This window comes from Cricetulus griseus (assembly GCF_003668045.3).
Source record: "Cricetulus griseus strain 17A/GY chromosome 1 unlocalized genomic scaffold, alternate assembly CriGri-PICRH-1.0 chr1_0, whole genome shotgun sequence".
Taxonomy (NCBI): Eukaryota; Metazoa; Chordata; class Mammalia; order Rodentia; family Cricetidae; genus Cricetulus; species Cricetulus griseus.
In genome coordinates this window covers 6861453-6877962 of record NW_023276806.1, presented here as the reverse complement: position 1 = coordinate 6877962, position 16510 = coordinate 6861453, and the positions used below count along the sequence as shown (strand labels likewise).

Below are 16510 nucleotides of genomic sequence, written 5' to 3'. Positions count from 1 at the left end.
GGGGCAGAGTTGTTGAAGATAGATGATAGATAGAGGAAGCCAGCAACAGATGGGAGTCAGCGGTTTCCTGGACATCAATCAGCCACTGGGGATTGTTCACACACAGCTCCTCTTAAGGAGGCAGAGGTCTGACCCCTAGAAGCTCTGAGGAGGCCAGAGGGATGCTGATGGCATGCCTTAGACAGATAGCCCTGCTTACTTAAGTAAAGGTTGATGGGGTGTTAGCACTTGAAGAGGGACTGAACTGCCCAGCTGCCATCCTTGATGGAACTACGCACAGGTCAGTGAGCAGATGGTAACTGAAGCCATAGCCACCAATGGTGTCCTCATATTGGGCTGTGGCGCTCTAAGGAAGGGAAAGTTTCCAAAGGCTACTGTGGCCAAATTTTTTTAAATTAACTTTAAAAAGGCGAAGTTGTCCAGAAGAGTTGGTTGTCCTGAAGGCTTAAAGCCTTGTGGCTGCGTAGAGGTTCATTCAAATGCTAACCAATGGAAAAGTAATATTAGAAGAAGGCAGAGTCCTGGTGATGATGGGTCCCTGCCGGAGACTAGGCTGAAAGTCTAAGAACCTGCTGAAGCACAGGGTCCTGGGAATAGCTCAAGCCCTGTGCAGTAAAGCAGCTGCCAACTCCTTGCCAGAGGGACTGCACAATCGACACATTTTTAAGATGGCTTCACCATATGCTAATTGTACTAAATAATGGGTTTCACCATGATGTCTTCATAATTGCACATGGCATACCTCAATCATGGATAGCTCTCTGTTCTTTCATCCTGTCTCCCACTGGCCCCTCTGTCTTCCAAACAATACCCCCCCCCTTTTTAATGTCTTATTTTTTAGAATCTTGATTCTGCATACCAGAGAAAACATGCAACATTTGCTTTTTCTGAGTATTAACCTGCTCTCCACATCTTTCACTTCGCTGTATACAAGCAATGTTTTTCTTTTGAGGCTTGAATAAACTACATCTTTACCCGTCCTTTGTCGGGCTTCTGAGTTGACCCCACACTTGAACATGGGGCTAGTACTGCAGGAAACATGGATGGATGCGCAGGTGACACTTTTCTTGAGGGCTGTTTGAGGTAACTTTGAGAAACAATGTTTCCTTTTAACTCTTGTTACTTACCTACAGTAGGTTTAATTTTGCAACCAGCAATCAATTTTTACATGTTTAAACACTCCCAAGAAATATATCTAGCAATATTTTTATTTATTAAATTTCATTTCCCCTTTGCATTTTTTTGAGAGGAAGTCTCAAGTATTCCAGACTGGCCTCAAACGATTATGTAACAGGATCCTGCCTCCACCCACCTTCCCAAGTGCTGGAATAGCAGAGATCCATATTAAGTTTACACAGTGCTGGGGATTTTGGTCATCTATACATGACCAGAAATAAAGCTAGCTGTATCGGCCTATACTTAGATGATCAGAACATAAAGATAGATAACTCGTGAGAGCCAGGGATTACTGTTGATCCTCGTGGAAAAGAATGTGACCTAAGGAGACAGTGGGGTGTGGGGGCGGGGCTTCTGAGAGTTTCCTGGCCTGTTTGGTGGGCCATACTCCTCAAAGTGCACATATTTTAAAGGTCCTGTTAGGATCCTCGATTGAAGTACTCTGCCTCTGAGCCGGAGCCTCTTCCACCCCTGTGCTTGGGTCCCTCACAGCGCCCAGCTCCCTCTGCCTCAGTGCCAGCATAGTCCACACTGAGGTACCAAGCTGCCGGGAGACTGCAGTGAAGATCTGCAAGAGCAAGAGGCTCCTTGACAGAGCAGCACAGCAGGAGTCCACACGACACGATAGACACGCACAGGGGCTGTGGATTAGGGAGTCACACACAACCCGCACATGTGACGCTTAAGTAATCAAGTAATAACCGGGGCCTGAAGGACAGGTGACACTGAAAGATGACTTATGTTGCCCAAGCTCACAAGGCCAAGGAAGTGACAGGGTTGGGGCAGACCACAGAACTAAAGTTTGATACTTGTCCCCTAGTTTAAAATGGCTGGATGGTGGGACGTGCGTTAAGAAACCACGGTTGAAAGGGAAGTGGAGAGCGGGCTGCAAAGAAATGTGTGCACCCGCCCTGTGGAAACCAAGAGGCACACCGAGGTCCCCAAAGAACACGAAGCAGGCGGTAGAATCCCGCAACAAACTGACAACAGCTGAAGTAAAGCTGAGTGCCCTGCACCAGCAGTGGCGGTGCCTGATATTGACGAGGCACCTGGGCTCCTGGACCTGTTTCTGATGTTACAGAAAAGGAACCAGAGCTGAGCGAACTGGACTGTTGTGCACATGCTCAAACCAGTCACGTCGGAGTTCACTTGGTTTGGTTTGGTTTTGAGACAGGGTCTCACTATGTCAGCTTAGGAGGCCTGAAACTCACTATGGAGACCAGACTGGCCTCCACCTCCCCGTGTGATGGGATGAAAAGAGTTTACCACCAGACAGCTGTCTTTAAAAAAATAAAAGGTGTGTCTGTGTGTGTGTGTCTGTGTGACTAAAAGGTAGCAAACACCAGCATGGGATACGTTTGCTAGCTAACCCACCTAATGGTTCCTGAGATAGATGAGCCAGGGTAGAAGCCATGTGTGGTATCTCGGCACTTGGGAGGTAGAGGCAGAAAGATCAGGAGTTCAAGGCCACTTTCCCACACATAGGAAATTTAAGGTCAGCCTGGATCCTGTCACAGACAAGGGCAAGCTGAGATGATGAGACAGCCCCTGGCAGGTGATGGGGTGAGGAGTTAGTTACTCATGGCAGGTAGGGATGAGGTTATGCTGATTTAGCAGTATTTGCTAAAACTGATTTGTACAGGGACCTCACAGATGGGCTGGGAAGGTTCTTCAGCTTGCCTATCGTTTGAGCAGGGAGTCTTCACCATTATGCGATCGGGCACTGGTTCCTCAGGACAGAGTCATTCCTCAGCATTGTATACCCAGCGTCTCGCAGGTAGGTAGACTCGGAACAGCTGGCTGAAAGACTGCCCTGAGTGGCATGTTCTCCCTTCCTCCCACGCAGGGGCTAGTGGAGGACAGCCTGTTTCTAGTGCGAGATCCTGGGCGTCATAGGGAGCTAAGGGATGCTCTCATGGAAACCAGGAGACACAGAAAGCCTTTGAGTGCCAGCTCTGAAGGGCAATGCTTGGGAGTTCCTGACCGATTAGACTCAAGCTGGTGTGTGTGTGTGTGTGTGTGTGTGTGTGTGTGTGTGTGTGTGTGTGTGTGTGTGTGTGTGAGGGTCAGGGGGGAAGGCTAGCTGGTGCTGAACCTCGGAGGTTTCATAGGACCCTGCCCACAAAGTTTCTATGTAATACTGCCTTCATTTTGCAGCATGGTTTAAATACAAGGATTGGGATTTTTGTTGTTGTTGTTAAAGAAAACTGTTCGCTGGAGTCTCATGCTGTGGTGTTTGCTTCTGTGAAGTCCAAATGCCTGGAAGTTTAAAAACAAAATGAAACAGTTGGGCTTTCCCAGTAGAAAGTAGCTTTTTGCTAAGGTGTGAAACAAATGAGCAGTTGGCCATCCTCATTAGGCTAGAGAAGCAGTTGCAAGAGTAACATTCGTAAGCACACAGTCAGCCTCTTTTCTAATGGCAGGCAGGGGTGTCTGTGGTGTTTCTATATAGAGTTGCGCGGGAATGAGACAGAACCAAGTTACATGTGCAGAGCTAAGTTTTGTGGGGTGTTTTGTTTTGTTTTGAGACAAGGAGTCATGTAGCCCAAGTTGGTCTTGAACTTGCTATGACTCCCAGCCTGGCCTGGAACCACACCTCCTGAGTGCTGGGGCTACAGGTATGTATCACCATGCCCAGCCCACTTATTCTAAGGTCCAGTTTTGGTGCTTCCAGATTTAGCAAATCTAAAACAAGTGAGCTAAGAAGACGCCTGGGTTCCTTGTCCTCTGAGAACAGAAAAGGATTCATGGGGTGAGCAGAGTGAGAACAGGGCCCCCTTGGGGCGGACAGGAGAGAACCAGCCTCCACACACTGTCATGGTCCCCATCACCACAGGGCTTCACTTTCCCATCACAAGCAATTTCATGACTTAGTTCACTCCCAAGACTCCAGTGCTGAATCTGTGGTGAAACTGTGATGTCACGGAGCTTGTTGCAGAAAACCAGGGGAGCAGGTTCGCTTCTGATGAGGGATTTGCCTTCAAGGGTCTGAAACTTTAGGGATGACCTCATCAGTATAGAGAAGGTTGGATTTTGTTAGTTGTTTGTTTTTAACTGGAGCTGGCACTGGGAAGTGAGGAGGGTGACCCCGGTGGATGTGCTTCCCTCTGAGGATGTAGTGAAGCTGATGGCTTCCAGGGCTGCACCTGTCGTCTTCATGTCTTGGTGATGTGGGCTTCTGGAACCAACCCAACGTCAGTGCAGACTGGGGTTAGTGTCTGCTTAGCCCGGCTGTGACCACGCCTGCCGCCATGTCCGGGCCATGTGGTGACCATGTGCTGTTCTGTGACCACGTCTACCCATCACCACGTCCAGACTATGTCCAGACCATGTGTTCTGTGACCCTGCCCACCCACCGCCATGTCCAGGCCATGTCCTCTGCAGTCAATGCTCTAAAGAGTGTCCACCCTGGGCGGGTGGGGGACTCAGAAATGGGTTGTCTATATTTTCAATAATGATCTTGTATTCCTTTACACTAGTGGGGAAAGCTCTCCCCATGAGGAATCACAGAGCAACGGCCTGGAAGGGTTCCAGCGGCTGCTGTCAGATGACTCATCAAAGTTCCCATCTGGCCTGGGACTTTCCAAGAAGCGTCTGGACACCCAGGCCACTGTCCCAGCAGTCTTTGCTCAGTGTTGGCACTTTTCACCAATGCTTCATTCCCAGCTACTCATTTAGTAGCAAATGCACCCTCTGCTGGCTTGCTCTCCCTCCCTTGGGCTAGCTCTTCTATATGAGGGGCTGGTGGCAGCCGCCGCAGAGTCCAGATGGAAGGGAGAAACCTACTGTGTGGCTCCCGCTTTGCATTTTAACACAGGAAGCAGAAGCCATGCATTATTTCTGTGTCACAAATGCATTTTAGGCTTGGAGTTGTTAAATCTGATTTGGCAGCAGCTGTGTGTGCAGTGTCCCGCTCTGTTCTCTGGTGTCCATTTTCAATGGACACCCACTAACTTCTCTGAGGGTCCAGCTGCCAGTATCCCCAGTAAGGGGAAGCCTGAGAGATGAGCCAGAGAGGCCTGAGAACCTGATTTCTTGGAGAGTAACACAGAATTGTAAGGTCTGCGAATGCAGGTTTCTCTGAGAACCCTATTAGTTTGGTGTCACTGAGCCGTTCTCCTTCGAGTCGTCAGGTTTACATTCAGATAATTCAAGAGAGAGAGGGAGGGGATTTTCTCATTCTGAAATGTGATACACTAAATTACAATCCAGCTTTCCCCAGTCTCAGACTAAAGTGGGAAAGAACTTCCCTTCTACCTGGGCAATTCCTTGGCTGTTCCAGGCAGCACAACGTGGGGAAACTTCCCAGGTGATTTAGCCTTACAAAGAAGGTTCTTGCAGCCCTGAATTTCTTTAATTTTTTTTTTTTTTCCGAGACAGGGTTTCTCTGTGGTTTTGGAGCCTACCCTGGAACTAGCTCTTGTAGACCAGGCTGATCTCGAACTCACAGAGATCCGCCTGCCTCTGCCTCCTGAGTGCTGGGATTAAAGGCGTGCGCCACCAACACCCGGCTAATTTTTTATTTCTATGGTTGTATTGCCTGCATGTAAACTGTGCACCATGTGTGTGCAGTACCCTCGGAGGACAGAAGAGTGTGTCAGATTCCATGGGACTCTTTAAGAAATGGTTGTGAGTAACCATGTAGGTGCTAGAAATCGAACCCAGGTCTTCTGAAAGAGCATCGAGAGCCAAGTGCCAATCATGCCCTGTGTGAACTCCAGAATCCAAAGGACTCCTCTAGGATCTAGAGGAGTCCGGCGTATGGCCCATCCTATTTAGCTGAGGTCTATAGAGCGCCACCTACAGTTGGTGGTAGAACTCTCATTTCAGCTTGCCCCCTTCCTTTTTTTACTTTTCAGTATTGGAGATTGAACCCAGGCCTGTTGTTAGGTGAGCACTCCCCAGGCCTCATGCCTGTTAGGTGAGCACTCTCCAGGCCTCATGCCTGTTAGGAGAGTGCTCCCCAGGCCTCATGCCTGTTAGGTGAGCACTCTCCAGGCCTCATGCCTGTTAGGAGAGTGCTCCCCAGGCCTCATGCCTGTTAGGAGAGTGCTCCCCAGGCCTCATGCCTGTTATGTGAGCACTCTCCAGGCCTCATGCCTGTTATGTGAGCACTCCCCAGGCCTCATGCCTGTTAGGTGAGCACTCTCCAGGCCTCATGCCTGTTAGGAGAGTGCTCCCCAGGCCTCATGCCTGTTAGGTGGGTGTTCCATTGAACTGTATCCCCAGCTCCTCAGGCCAGCTACCTTGAGATAGAGGCTCAATTACCTGCCCAAGTGGGTCTTGAACATGAACTCTTCCTGTCTCAGCCTCCCCGTGGCTGGGATTCCAGGCTTGTGCTTTAGGCTCTGCTGTCTTTTGGGAAAATAAGTTTCAGCGACTACAACGGCACCTGCTGCTAACTGATGACCGACTTCTGTGGCCACCTGACAACAGATATTCAGCTTTTTTTTTTTTTTTTTTTTTTAAAGACATGTTCTCCCTATATAGCCCTGGCTAGCCTGGAGCTTGCTATGTAGACCAGGCTGGCCAGGTTCACAGCGCTCCGCCTGCCTCTGCCTCCTGAGTGCTGGGATTACAATGTGCACCACCGTGACGATAGCAAGGAAGAAAGCAGGATTGGTCTCAATCCTGCAGCGGCCTGCAGCTTCCCTGGATCTCACAGGAAGGCTTGCCTCTACTTTCCCTCCTCTTGAGAGAGAAAAGAGCAAGCAGCTCATTTGAAGGAGATGAGACTCACCTTCCGTAGCTGGGTTTTTGTCTCATAGTAGGCGATGACAGGAATGGATGCTCGGTGGTAGGCCTCCAGACGCTTGGCAATGGTCTTGGCAGTGTCCTCCCCACGCTGGCTGCTCTGGCTTCTCTGCAGAAGGCGGTTGGTCATGGTGTCTGCCGAACAGTCCATGCAGATCACCAAGTGTGGGTCTCCAATCTGGGGTGAAAGAGAAGAGCATGACATGGTCAGCTAGAATTGTAGAGGTCTGGGGGCTTCCATCCCTGGGGCTGTCGGTGTCTCGCAGTGTCCAGCGTCACATTGTGGTTCGTGAGATGAGACCCACCCTGGACCTCCTGGCTCCTGTTTCCAGATTGACCTCACCACCTGCTGCCTCAGAGCTCTGTCTTGTTCAGCTTTCTGGTCACTTCACATAATGCAGCAATTATAAGTTGCCCAGTACAGCCAGTCTGGGGAAGGGTGTGTTCATGCATGTGTGCCTGTGCATGCCTGTGTGTGTATACATGCATGTGTGTATGCAAGTGCATGTGTGTGATGTGTAGGTACACACAAGTGTGTGCAGGGATGTGTTTGTTGTTCCCTATGTAAAGGTCTGCCTAACCTGTTAACTTCTTGTTCACACCACCAGCATGTCTTATTCCAGCCACCAAGAACACCCTGTGCTGGGTGTGTATTCCATGGAGTTAGGGAACAGAGTTGACCAAGAAGGTACAGACTGGAGTCAGGCTGTTAGGACCAGAGTCTGATGTAACTAGTTTCATCCCTTACCACGTTTCAGCTAAAAGCTGTTTCGTCCACTGAGATGCTGAGCTCAGCCTTCTGTGCCCTCGAGTCTGCGTTGCTCTGTAACTCTAGGGCAATGCACCCTGGAGTCTGCGTTGCTCTGAAACTCTGGGGCAATACACCCTGGAGTCTGCGTTGCTCTGTAACTCTGGAGCAATAGAAGGGTGTGGGAATGAGGGTACCGACTTTTTGAGGTGTGGCAGGGCCTCCTAAACTGTTTCCATTCATGAGGCCCTGTTCTGCCTGAGTAATTTTTACACTACTCCGAGGGTACAAATATTTAAAATAACCATACAAATTAAACATTTGCTGATAATAAATTATAAAGAAATTAATTCTGAGACATTTGGTATACATACAATTTTACCATAAGAAACCACAATGTCTGTCTGGTCTTGTGTAATACTCCTCAATACAGGGGAAGCCACAATGTCTGTCTGTCTGGTCTTGTGTAATACTCAATACAGGGGAAGCCACAATGTCTGTCTGGTCTTGTGTAATACTCTATACAGGGGAAGCCAATGTCTGTCTGTCTGGTCTTGTGTAATACTCAATACAGGGGAAGCCACAATGTCTGTCTGTCTGGTCTTGTGTAATACTCAATACAGGGGAAGCCACAATGTCTGTCTGTCTGGTCTTGTGTAATACTCAATACAGGGGAAGCCAATGTCTGTCTGTCTGGTCTTGTGTAATACTCAATACAGGGGAAGCCACAATGTCTGTCTGTCTGGTCTTGTGTAATACTCAATACAGGGGAAGCCACAATGTCTGTCTGTCTGGTCTTGTGTAATACTCAATACAGGGGAAGCCAATGTCTGTCTGTCTGGTCTTGTGTAATACTCAATACAGGGGAAGCCACAATGTCTGTCTGTCTGGTCTTGTGTAATACTCATACAGGGGAAGCCACAATGTCTGTCTGTCTGGTCTTGTGTAATACTCAATACAGGGGAAGCCACAATGTCTGTCTGTCTGGTCTTGTGTAATACTCATACAGGGGAAGCCACAATGTCTGTCTGTCTGGTCTTGTGTAATACTCAATACAGGGGAAGCCACAATGTCTGTCTGTCTGGTCTTGTGTAATACTCAATACAGGGGAATCCACAATGTCTGTCTGTCTGGTCTTGTGTAATACTCAATACAGGGGAAGCCACAATGTCTGTATGGTCTTGTGTAATACTCTATACAGGGGAAGCCACAATGTCTGTCTGTCTGGTCTTGTGTAATACTCTATACAGGGGAAGCCAATGTCTGTCTGTCTGGTCTTGTGTAATACTCAATACAGGGGAAGCCACAATGTCTGTCTGTCTGGTCTTGTGTAATACTCATACAGGGGAAGCCACAATGTCTGTCTGTCTGGTCTTGTGTAATACTCAATACAGGGGAAGCCACAATGTCTGTCTGTCTGGTCTTGTGTAATACTCAATACAGGGGAAGCCACAATGTCTGTCTGTCTGGTCTTGTGTAATACTCATACAGGGGAAGCCACAATGTCTGTCTGTCTGGTCTTGTGTAATACTCAATACAGGGGAAGCCACAATGTCTGTCTGTCTGGTCTTGTGTAATACTCAATACAGGGGAATCCACAATGTCTGTCTGTCTGGTCTTGTGTAATACTCAATACAGGGGAAGCCACAATGTCTGTATGGTCTTGTGTAATACTCTATACAGGGGAAGCCACAATGTCTGTCTGTCTGGTCTTGTGTAATACTCTATACAGGGGAAGCCAATGTCTGTCTGTCTGGTCTTGTGTAATACTCAATACAGGGGAAGCCACAATGTCTGTCTGTCTGGTCTTGTGTAATACTCATACAGGGGAAGCCACAATGTCTGTCTGTCTGGTCTTGTGTAATACTCAATACAGGGGAAGCCACAATGTCTGTCTGTCTGGTCTTGTGTAATACTCAATACAGGGGAAGCCACAATGTCTGTCTGTCTGGTCTTGTGTAATACTCATACAGGGGAAGCCACAATGTCTGTCTGTCTGGTCTTGTGTAATACTCAATACAGGGGAAGCCACAATGTCTGTCTGTCTGGTCTTGTGTAATACTCAATACAGGGGAATCCACAATGTCTGTCTGTCTGGTCTTGTGTAATACTCAATACAGGAGAAGCCACAATGTCTGTATGGTCTTGTGTAATACTCAATACAGGGGAAGCCAGCTACTTCCTATGTTCAACTACTCTGACAACATCAACTAGTGGGAAACTCTCAGCTAGCCATCAGGAGAGGACTAGTGAGTAGAAGGCCAGGCTAGCCAGCACCCAACACATGCCCAGCTTCACCCAGTATCCGACTCTTACGATCCTGGGGACCTCGTGAGAGAACCCACCAGTGGAGCCCACAAAACTGCTGAACTATGAGAGGTAAAAACCAACTGTCCTTTTAAACCGCCTGGCTGGGTGGTTTACTAGAAAGCCCGCCTATCATGGCTGCATCTTGAATCCCATGAGGACCCTGAGGAGACCTCAGGCTCTCTGGGAGGGTTAAGTAGGGCACTGTAGGCGCACTGCCTGGCATGCAGCCGGGTCTGCAAAGCGTTAGCTGCCCTGCTCTGAAATCTGGAATACAACTAGGCCTTCAACAGTTCCTTTGTGCATGAAGGCTTGGTGAGGGTGAGGGTGCCCGAGAAAACAACCGGGTTCACCAGCAGAGGGCGAGCTTGGGAGGCAGATGGTGGTTCGGTTAGCTCAGAAAGAGTCTGCCAGGGTTGCATTTCTAGACCGCCCTTGGGAACAGGAAAGACAGCCCAGGGATTCATTTAGTCATAAACAGAGGTTATTTCTATCTAATCTGGAGCTAGCCCTGAAAGACTAGGAGCGGGCCGAGAGGTTGCTCCAATGCCCAAAGCAGCTCGGGTGGGAGTGCCAGCATGCGGTTCGGCACTTGCTAGGAATGGAGTCTCGGGCATAGCACCTGACATTGAGCCAGTGTCTGAATGCTACCAGCATCCATGGTAACATGGATGGCAACGTGGTAACCAGCCTCACAGTGGATCGTCCACTGCCTCTCTGCCAAGTGGTTTCCCTGGGCGCAAACCTCAGGGTGACCTCACTCACTCTCCTGGATCCAGCACTGTTCCCAGGAACACAGCTGGCACACTGCAACCGTATCTGGAAGTGGCCTGAACCGCTTACATATATTATTTCTTAAAATTTTATTAATTCTTTGGGCGTTTTGTACACTGTGTTTTGATTATATGGTATCATTTTAATTACTACCAACACATTTAAAGTGCTTTCTTTTTTGTCTGTGTGTATTGTATGTGTGCCACATCTCGTGTGGGTGCTACGAGAGGCAGGAAGACGGGGTCAGCTGCCCGGGAGCTACAGTTACGTGTGCCTGTGAGCTGTCTGACGTGAGTGCTGGCAACTGGAAGAAGAGCAGACCCTCTCAGCCTTTGCACCATCTCTCCAGCCTCCTAAACTTTTTTTTTTTTAAATATTTGAGGAAATTGCTTTCTCATGGGCCTCATGTCAAGAGCCTTCCCGTGTGGGCATCATTTTTGTTGTATTTAAATTTGAGGCTTTGGAGGCTTCATGTGGGGTCTGCTGGAGTCATCGTACTCCCAGCAGCATGAAGAAGGAAATTCACATGTCACTTGAAGGTGACTGTTTCAGTGGCGAATGGAGCTCCAGCCACCAGTGAGACACTTCCAGCTCTTGAGGGACTGGTGGGTGAGCTTCTTCTAGGCCATGTCTGTCCGTCCGTCCGTCTGTCCAAATCCTGACTCAACAGGGCCCACAGTGGGAGGGAATTCCCATAGTGAGCCTGGAGCCCACACTGCCTGGGTTCTAGGGAGGAAGAAACAATGGGGCCGGGACATTGAAGGGTTGTGCGGAGAGTGAGAAAAGCTGGTGCCGTGTCCTACACAGCAGCCAACCCCCACGTGGAGGGACGCTGTGCTGTAAGGGGCACATCCAGGGCATCGCACCTTTTGAACTGTGACATAATGCTACCATCTGTAAACGCGTTGGGCTTCATCCACAGCAGTCCTGGGATGCATGTGGCTGGTGGGCTGCTGGTTAGCTGTGCCCGTCTCTCTTCCGATCCCCACTGGTGCCTGGCATGGCATATAGCTCCATGGGCATCCACATTGGGGTTTGCCACCAGATCTAGCTTTTAAAACTCCAAAGATGCCCATATTAAAGCCTGTCTTACCTTGGACAACTTGGGGGTCTCGGAAGAGTATCCTATTACTTCTGAATGCACTTTTGAAAGACTTCTACACCCTGAACACCTAGGCAGGGGCATGGCCTGTGCTGATACTCTTTCTACCTCAGCCAAGGTAGCTGTGACATCGTCAGTGCTCATCACTCAGAAGCCAGCTTCAGCCATTCTGCCCATACAGTTACTTGTTTTTGCTTGAATTTATTTATGGACGCCACCACAAGGCTTGGCCACATGAATCTATCACCCTGTCCACCTTTGTCATATGGACCATGACGCTTTTCTCTGACTCTACTTTTTTAAATATTTATTTCATTTTCATTTTATGGAGTATGTGTATGTGTTCGCCTATTTGCTTCCATGATGAACACCATGTGTATGCCTGGTGCCTGTGGAGGACAGAGGGGGAGTTGGGTACCCTCTATCCGAGTTACTGGCAATTGTGAGGCCCCATATGGGTGCTAGGAACCAAACTCGGGTCCTCTACAAAAGCAGCAAGTGTCCTTAACTACTGAGCCATCCCTCCAGTCCTTTGACTCTATATTTAAGTCAAGAGGGAGACAGGCAGTTGGACAAAGCAGACTCAAGGTTTAGTCACTTTCATCCACGTGGCAGTGGTAGAAAGGGATAGAGTTGGGTGCTCCCAAATCTTTGTCCTGTCATTAGTTGTCACAGGCTGTGTGGCCATGGGCAAGCTGCCAAACCTCTGTGCTTAATCCATTGCCTTAGTGTGAGGCCTCTCTTTTCCCTGTCTACCTAAAATGGTCACTTTACTTTCAGAAACATGGACTGAAGGAATTCAGAAGGAAATGCTGCAGAACGAAACAGTAGCCAATACCCATGGCTTCCTTGAAGGTTCTGGAGTCAGGCTTGGTGTGGCAAATGTGCTCTACTGTTTCCATTTGCCTGACTCCAGGAGTTGCAGGCAAGGTGTACAGTATGCACCGTGGCGCCTGGCCCAAGCAGGTCAGTTACTGGAGTAGCGAAGGCCAGTGGCCCTGAGGCACTTACATCTCTAGGGGGACACAAGGTTGGGGATGAGAAAGGGTTGGGGAGGGAGTGGCATGCATTCCGGATTCTGTCCTTGCAGCATCTCCTTCCCTGTCTTCTGGGTATACTCATCCCTGTTCCCCAGGGGAGGATCTACCCCTGGGTATACTCATCCCTGTTCCCCCAGGGGTGATCTTCCCCTGGGTATACCCATCCCTGTTCCCCAGGGGTGATCTTCCCTGTCTTCTGGGTATACTCATCCCTGTTCCCCAGGGGTGGATGCCTTTCTGTCTCAGGCTGGGTGGCTTGGATAGAGTGTCCCTGCCCCCTGCTGGTTCCTCTCTGCTGGGTCTATCAGCAGATACTTTTCTATCTCCTGTCACAGTGATTCAGGAAGAAGGAAAACAGCCTGGGGGCTTTTGAGGGCCATCCTGCCACTCCCCACAACAGAAACAGTTTTCTGTGAGGCCACAGAAGTGGGGGACTATAAGCCTGAGATAGGAGAGAATGGGCAACCCAAAGGAGGAAGGAAAATCCAGACACGGTCAGAATGAGTCGACGGGGTAGTTCTGCACCTAAAACCCAGCCAAGCCTGACCACGACTCACTCACTAGACCATTCTTGCCCTATTTTTAGATTTCATCTTTTAAAAACTGTTTCTGCTCTCTGTAATGGAAAGATGTGGTCAGCGTCCCTGGGCTTTGAATTTCTTCCCTAAGCTGAGTGATGATCTTTCTGTCTTATAACATCAGCTCACCTTTCTTCCGAATTCTTCCCCTTGCTTCACTTCCCGGGGGTAGCCGTCAATCAGGAAGCCCCTGGTGTTGCCAAGGCTGGCCACCATGGCTTCCTTCAGCAGCTCCAGGATGACACCCTAGGGCAGAAAGAGTGATCAGCACGGGCCGGCCGCAAACCCAATTCCCAATGGATGTGACTCCTCAGGCATTCCTCTGTGACGGGAGGATTGGACAAGATGAACATCAGATCTCTTTGGAAGACACCCTCCTCTCACCCCACCTTAATGTCCGTAGTGTGGGTGGGTCTTTCGGTTAGGTCTGGGCCATGGTTCCATTGGTGAGGGTGTTTCTTACTGGTCTGTGCTTACTGCTGTTATTGAACTAAGTTTGAAGACTTCCAAACACGGCATTTTACACCCCATAAGTCGTGCTAACCCCACCTCCCACAGTAGCAACTGAGTGAACAGGCAAAACGAAAATTGCTCAGAACACACTTCACGGCTGATGCCCCCCCCCCAAGAAGCAGTATACAAAACCTGAAGTGTGCTAACTGCAGAAGACTTTCAGATTGGACAACTGTTTTCTAGCAACATGATTTCCCCATTAAGAAGGTTGATCTACCAAGTGTTTGTGGAAAGGAAGGCAGGAAAGAACACGGAAGCTGGAGGAGGCGTGGGAGGCAGGGAAGTCCACATTTTCTAGTTTTTGGCAGGAGCCTGGGAGCATGCAGATGCCACAGGTATGGCTAGAACCCTTCCCTAAATAATTGTGAATTAATTCCTCATCAAGGTCACAGTCCAATGAGGAAGACAGACAATGAGAAACAAAAGATTACACAACAGCTAAGGACAACAGGCACACAATTAGAGCAGTGCCGGAATACACCAGGGGTGCCGTTTGCCACAGGGGGCCTCTTTGGGAAGTTGTGCCACTTAGGCAGAGGTCTGCAGGAAGCAAATGAGCCTACTAGAGAATTCACGATGGAGCCCACTGGGGCAAAAGTGCCAGCACAGAGGCAGCCATAGCCTGATGAGAAGGAGGCCACAGGGGAGGCCGCACCGTGAGGGCCGTGAGGGCCGTGAGGGAATGGTGCTGCCATAAAAAGGTTCTGAGGAATATGTAAGTTTTGGGGGGTGGGGACACGGCTCAGTGGGTAAGAGCACTTGCTATGAAAACATGAGGTCCTGAAACCAGACTTCCCGGTACCCACATTAAAAAGCCAGGCACAGCAGCCACCCACAACATGGGGAGGCAGAGACAAGTGGATCCCCAGATCTCTGTGACCACCCAGGCTGGCCAGAAGGTGAGCTGCAAGTTCAGTGAGAGAGCCTCTCTCAGAAACCAAGGTGGGGAGCAATAGAGGAAGACACCTAACACCCTCCTCTGGCCTTGACACACACACACACACACACACACACACACACACACACACACACACACACACACACTGCTGGCTGCTTTTTGCCAGCTTGATGTAAACCTAGACATACCTGGGAAGAAGGAACCTTAACTGAGGAATTGCTTCCATCAGATTGGCCTGTGGGCATGTCTGTGGGGCATTTTCATTCCTGCCTCCAGGTTCCTTCCTTGAGCTCCTGCCTCAGCAAGGGAGGTGACCTGTGACCCAGATGGACTGCCCCCCCCCCCCCCCCCCGTAAGCTGCTTTTGGTCCTGGTGTTTACCACAGCAACAGAGAAGCTGCTAGGTTAGGACAAGGGTTCCCTGCTCAGAGCGGCCCCGTCCATAGTCAAGCCGTGTCTTCCCACATCTATGAACCTAAGCAAGACACCCTCCACAGAGCGCCTTATTCATAGGAATGTCTTCTAGGTGAGTCTAGAGTCTGTCATGTGGACAGCACATCCCCACTCCGGGAGATTTTGTTCCCTGGGGCTTTCTCATTTTAGCTTTCCATACCACCTGGGGTTTGAAGATTTTACTCTAAAGCGAGGCTGGATTTGGAAACACACGAATCAGACTGACATTTAAGCGACTGGCCAAGGAATAGCTTGGAAGGCAAGTGGCTGTCGACGTTGACCAGCCCACCTCAGGACTGCCACCAAGGACAGAAATCAAAGCTGTCTGTCTTGGCGATCCAGCCTGCCACAGTAGTCAAGGGCTTGGCTTCCAGGGAGAGCAGGGTGGGTCTCTGCTTACCGAGGGCACCAGGTCTCCACGCTCCATGGTGTCACGGATGAGTCTGCTTCTTTCTGACTCGGAGGCCAGTTCCTGGCGCAGGAGCTCGCCAGTAGAGAGCTGAGTGAATCCATATTTTTCTGCCAGTTTCTCACACTGGGTGCCTTTGCCAGAGCCGGGGCCACCTTGGGAAGGAGACATGTCAGGCATGCATCTCAAGTCCACTGCCTCCCTTTTAGGGACATAGTAATTATTTTTTCCTTGTGGATATTCACTGTATAAAATAATGGTTTCATGATGACATTTCATGTATGTTTATCACGTGCTCTGCTCAGACCCGCTCCCCCCTCACACCCTGCAACACTGGTCACCTCGTCTTCCCTGTCAACTTCTACTTGCCTGTGATATGTATGTGAAATCGAGATTCTGCAGAGGAGACAAAAGGAGTATATGTATCGGTGTCTTCATTCCTTTTTCTTTTGTCTGTGTATGCTCGTGTGTGTGGTGCAGGCACAAAAGTGTCCATATCAGGGGACAACTTCAGGTTTATGCTCAGGAATCCTATCTGCTTCATGTTTTAGACAGGCTCTCTCACTGGTCTCGAACTCTCCACGTAAACTGGGGGCTGCTCAATAAACCACAGCAATTTCCCTTCTCTGTCTCCCCAGCACTAGGATTCTGAACACTCTACATCTGGCTTTTCCCCACTAAGAATCATTTATTCTGTGTGCTTACACACACACAATGGGGCACACGTGGCGGTCAGGGGACAACTTCTGGGAGTCAGTT

General features: G+C 49.5%; 1 protein-coding gene across 1 annotated transcript in view; it reads right to left on the bottom strand.

Moving 5' to 3' along the window:
* Positions 1-16510, bottom strand: part of Ak5 (adenylate kinase 5) — a 182537-nt gene that overhangs the window by 2197 nt on the left and 163830 nt on the right. Inside the window, exons 10-12 of the mRNA XM_035451656.1 lie at positions 15743-15906; positions 13609-13725; positions 6917-7108 (exon numbers count right to left, since the gene is read on the bottom strand). Coding sequence (XP_035307547.1) covers positions 6917-7108; positions 13609-13725; positions 15743-15906 — 473 coding nt within the window. The remainder of the gene's footprint in view (positions 1-6916; positions 7109-13608; positions 13726-15742; positions 15907-16510) is intronic.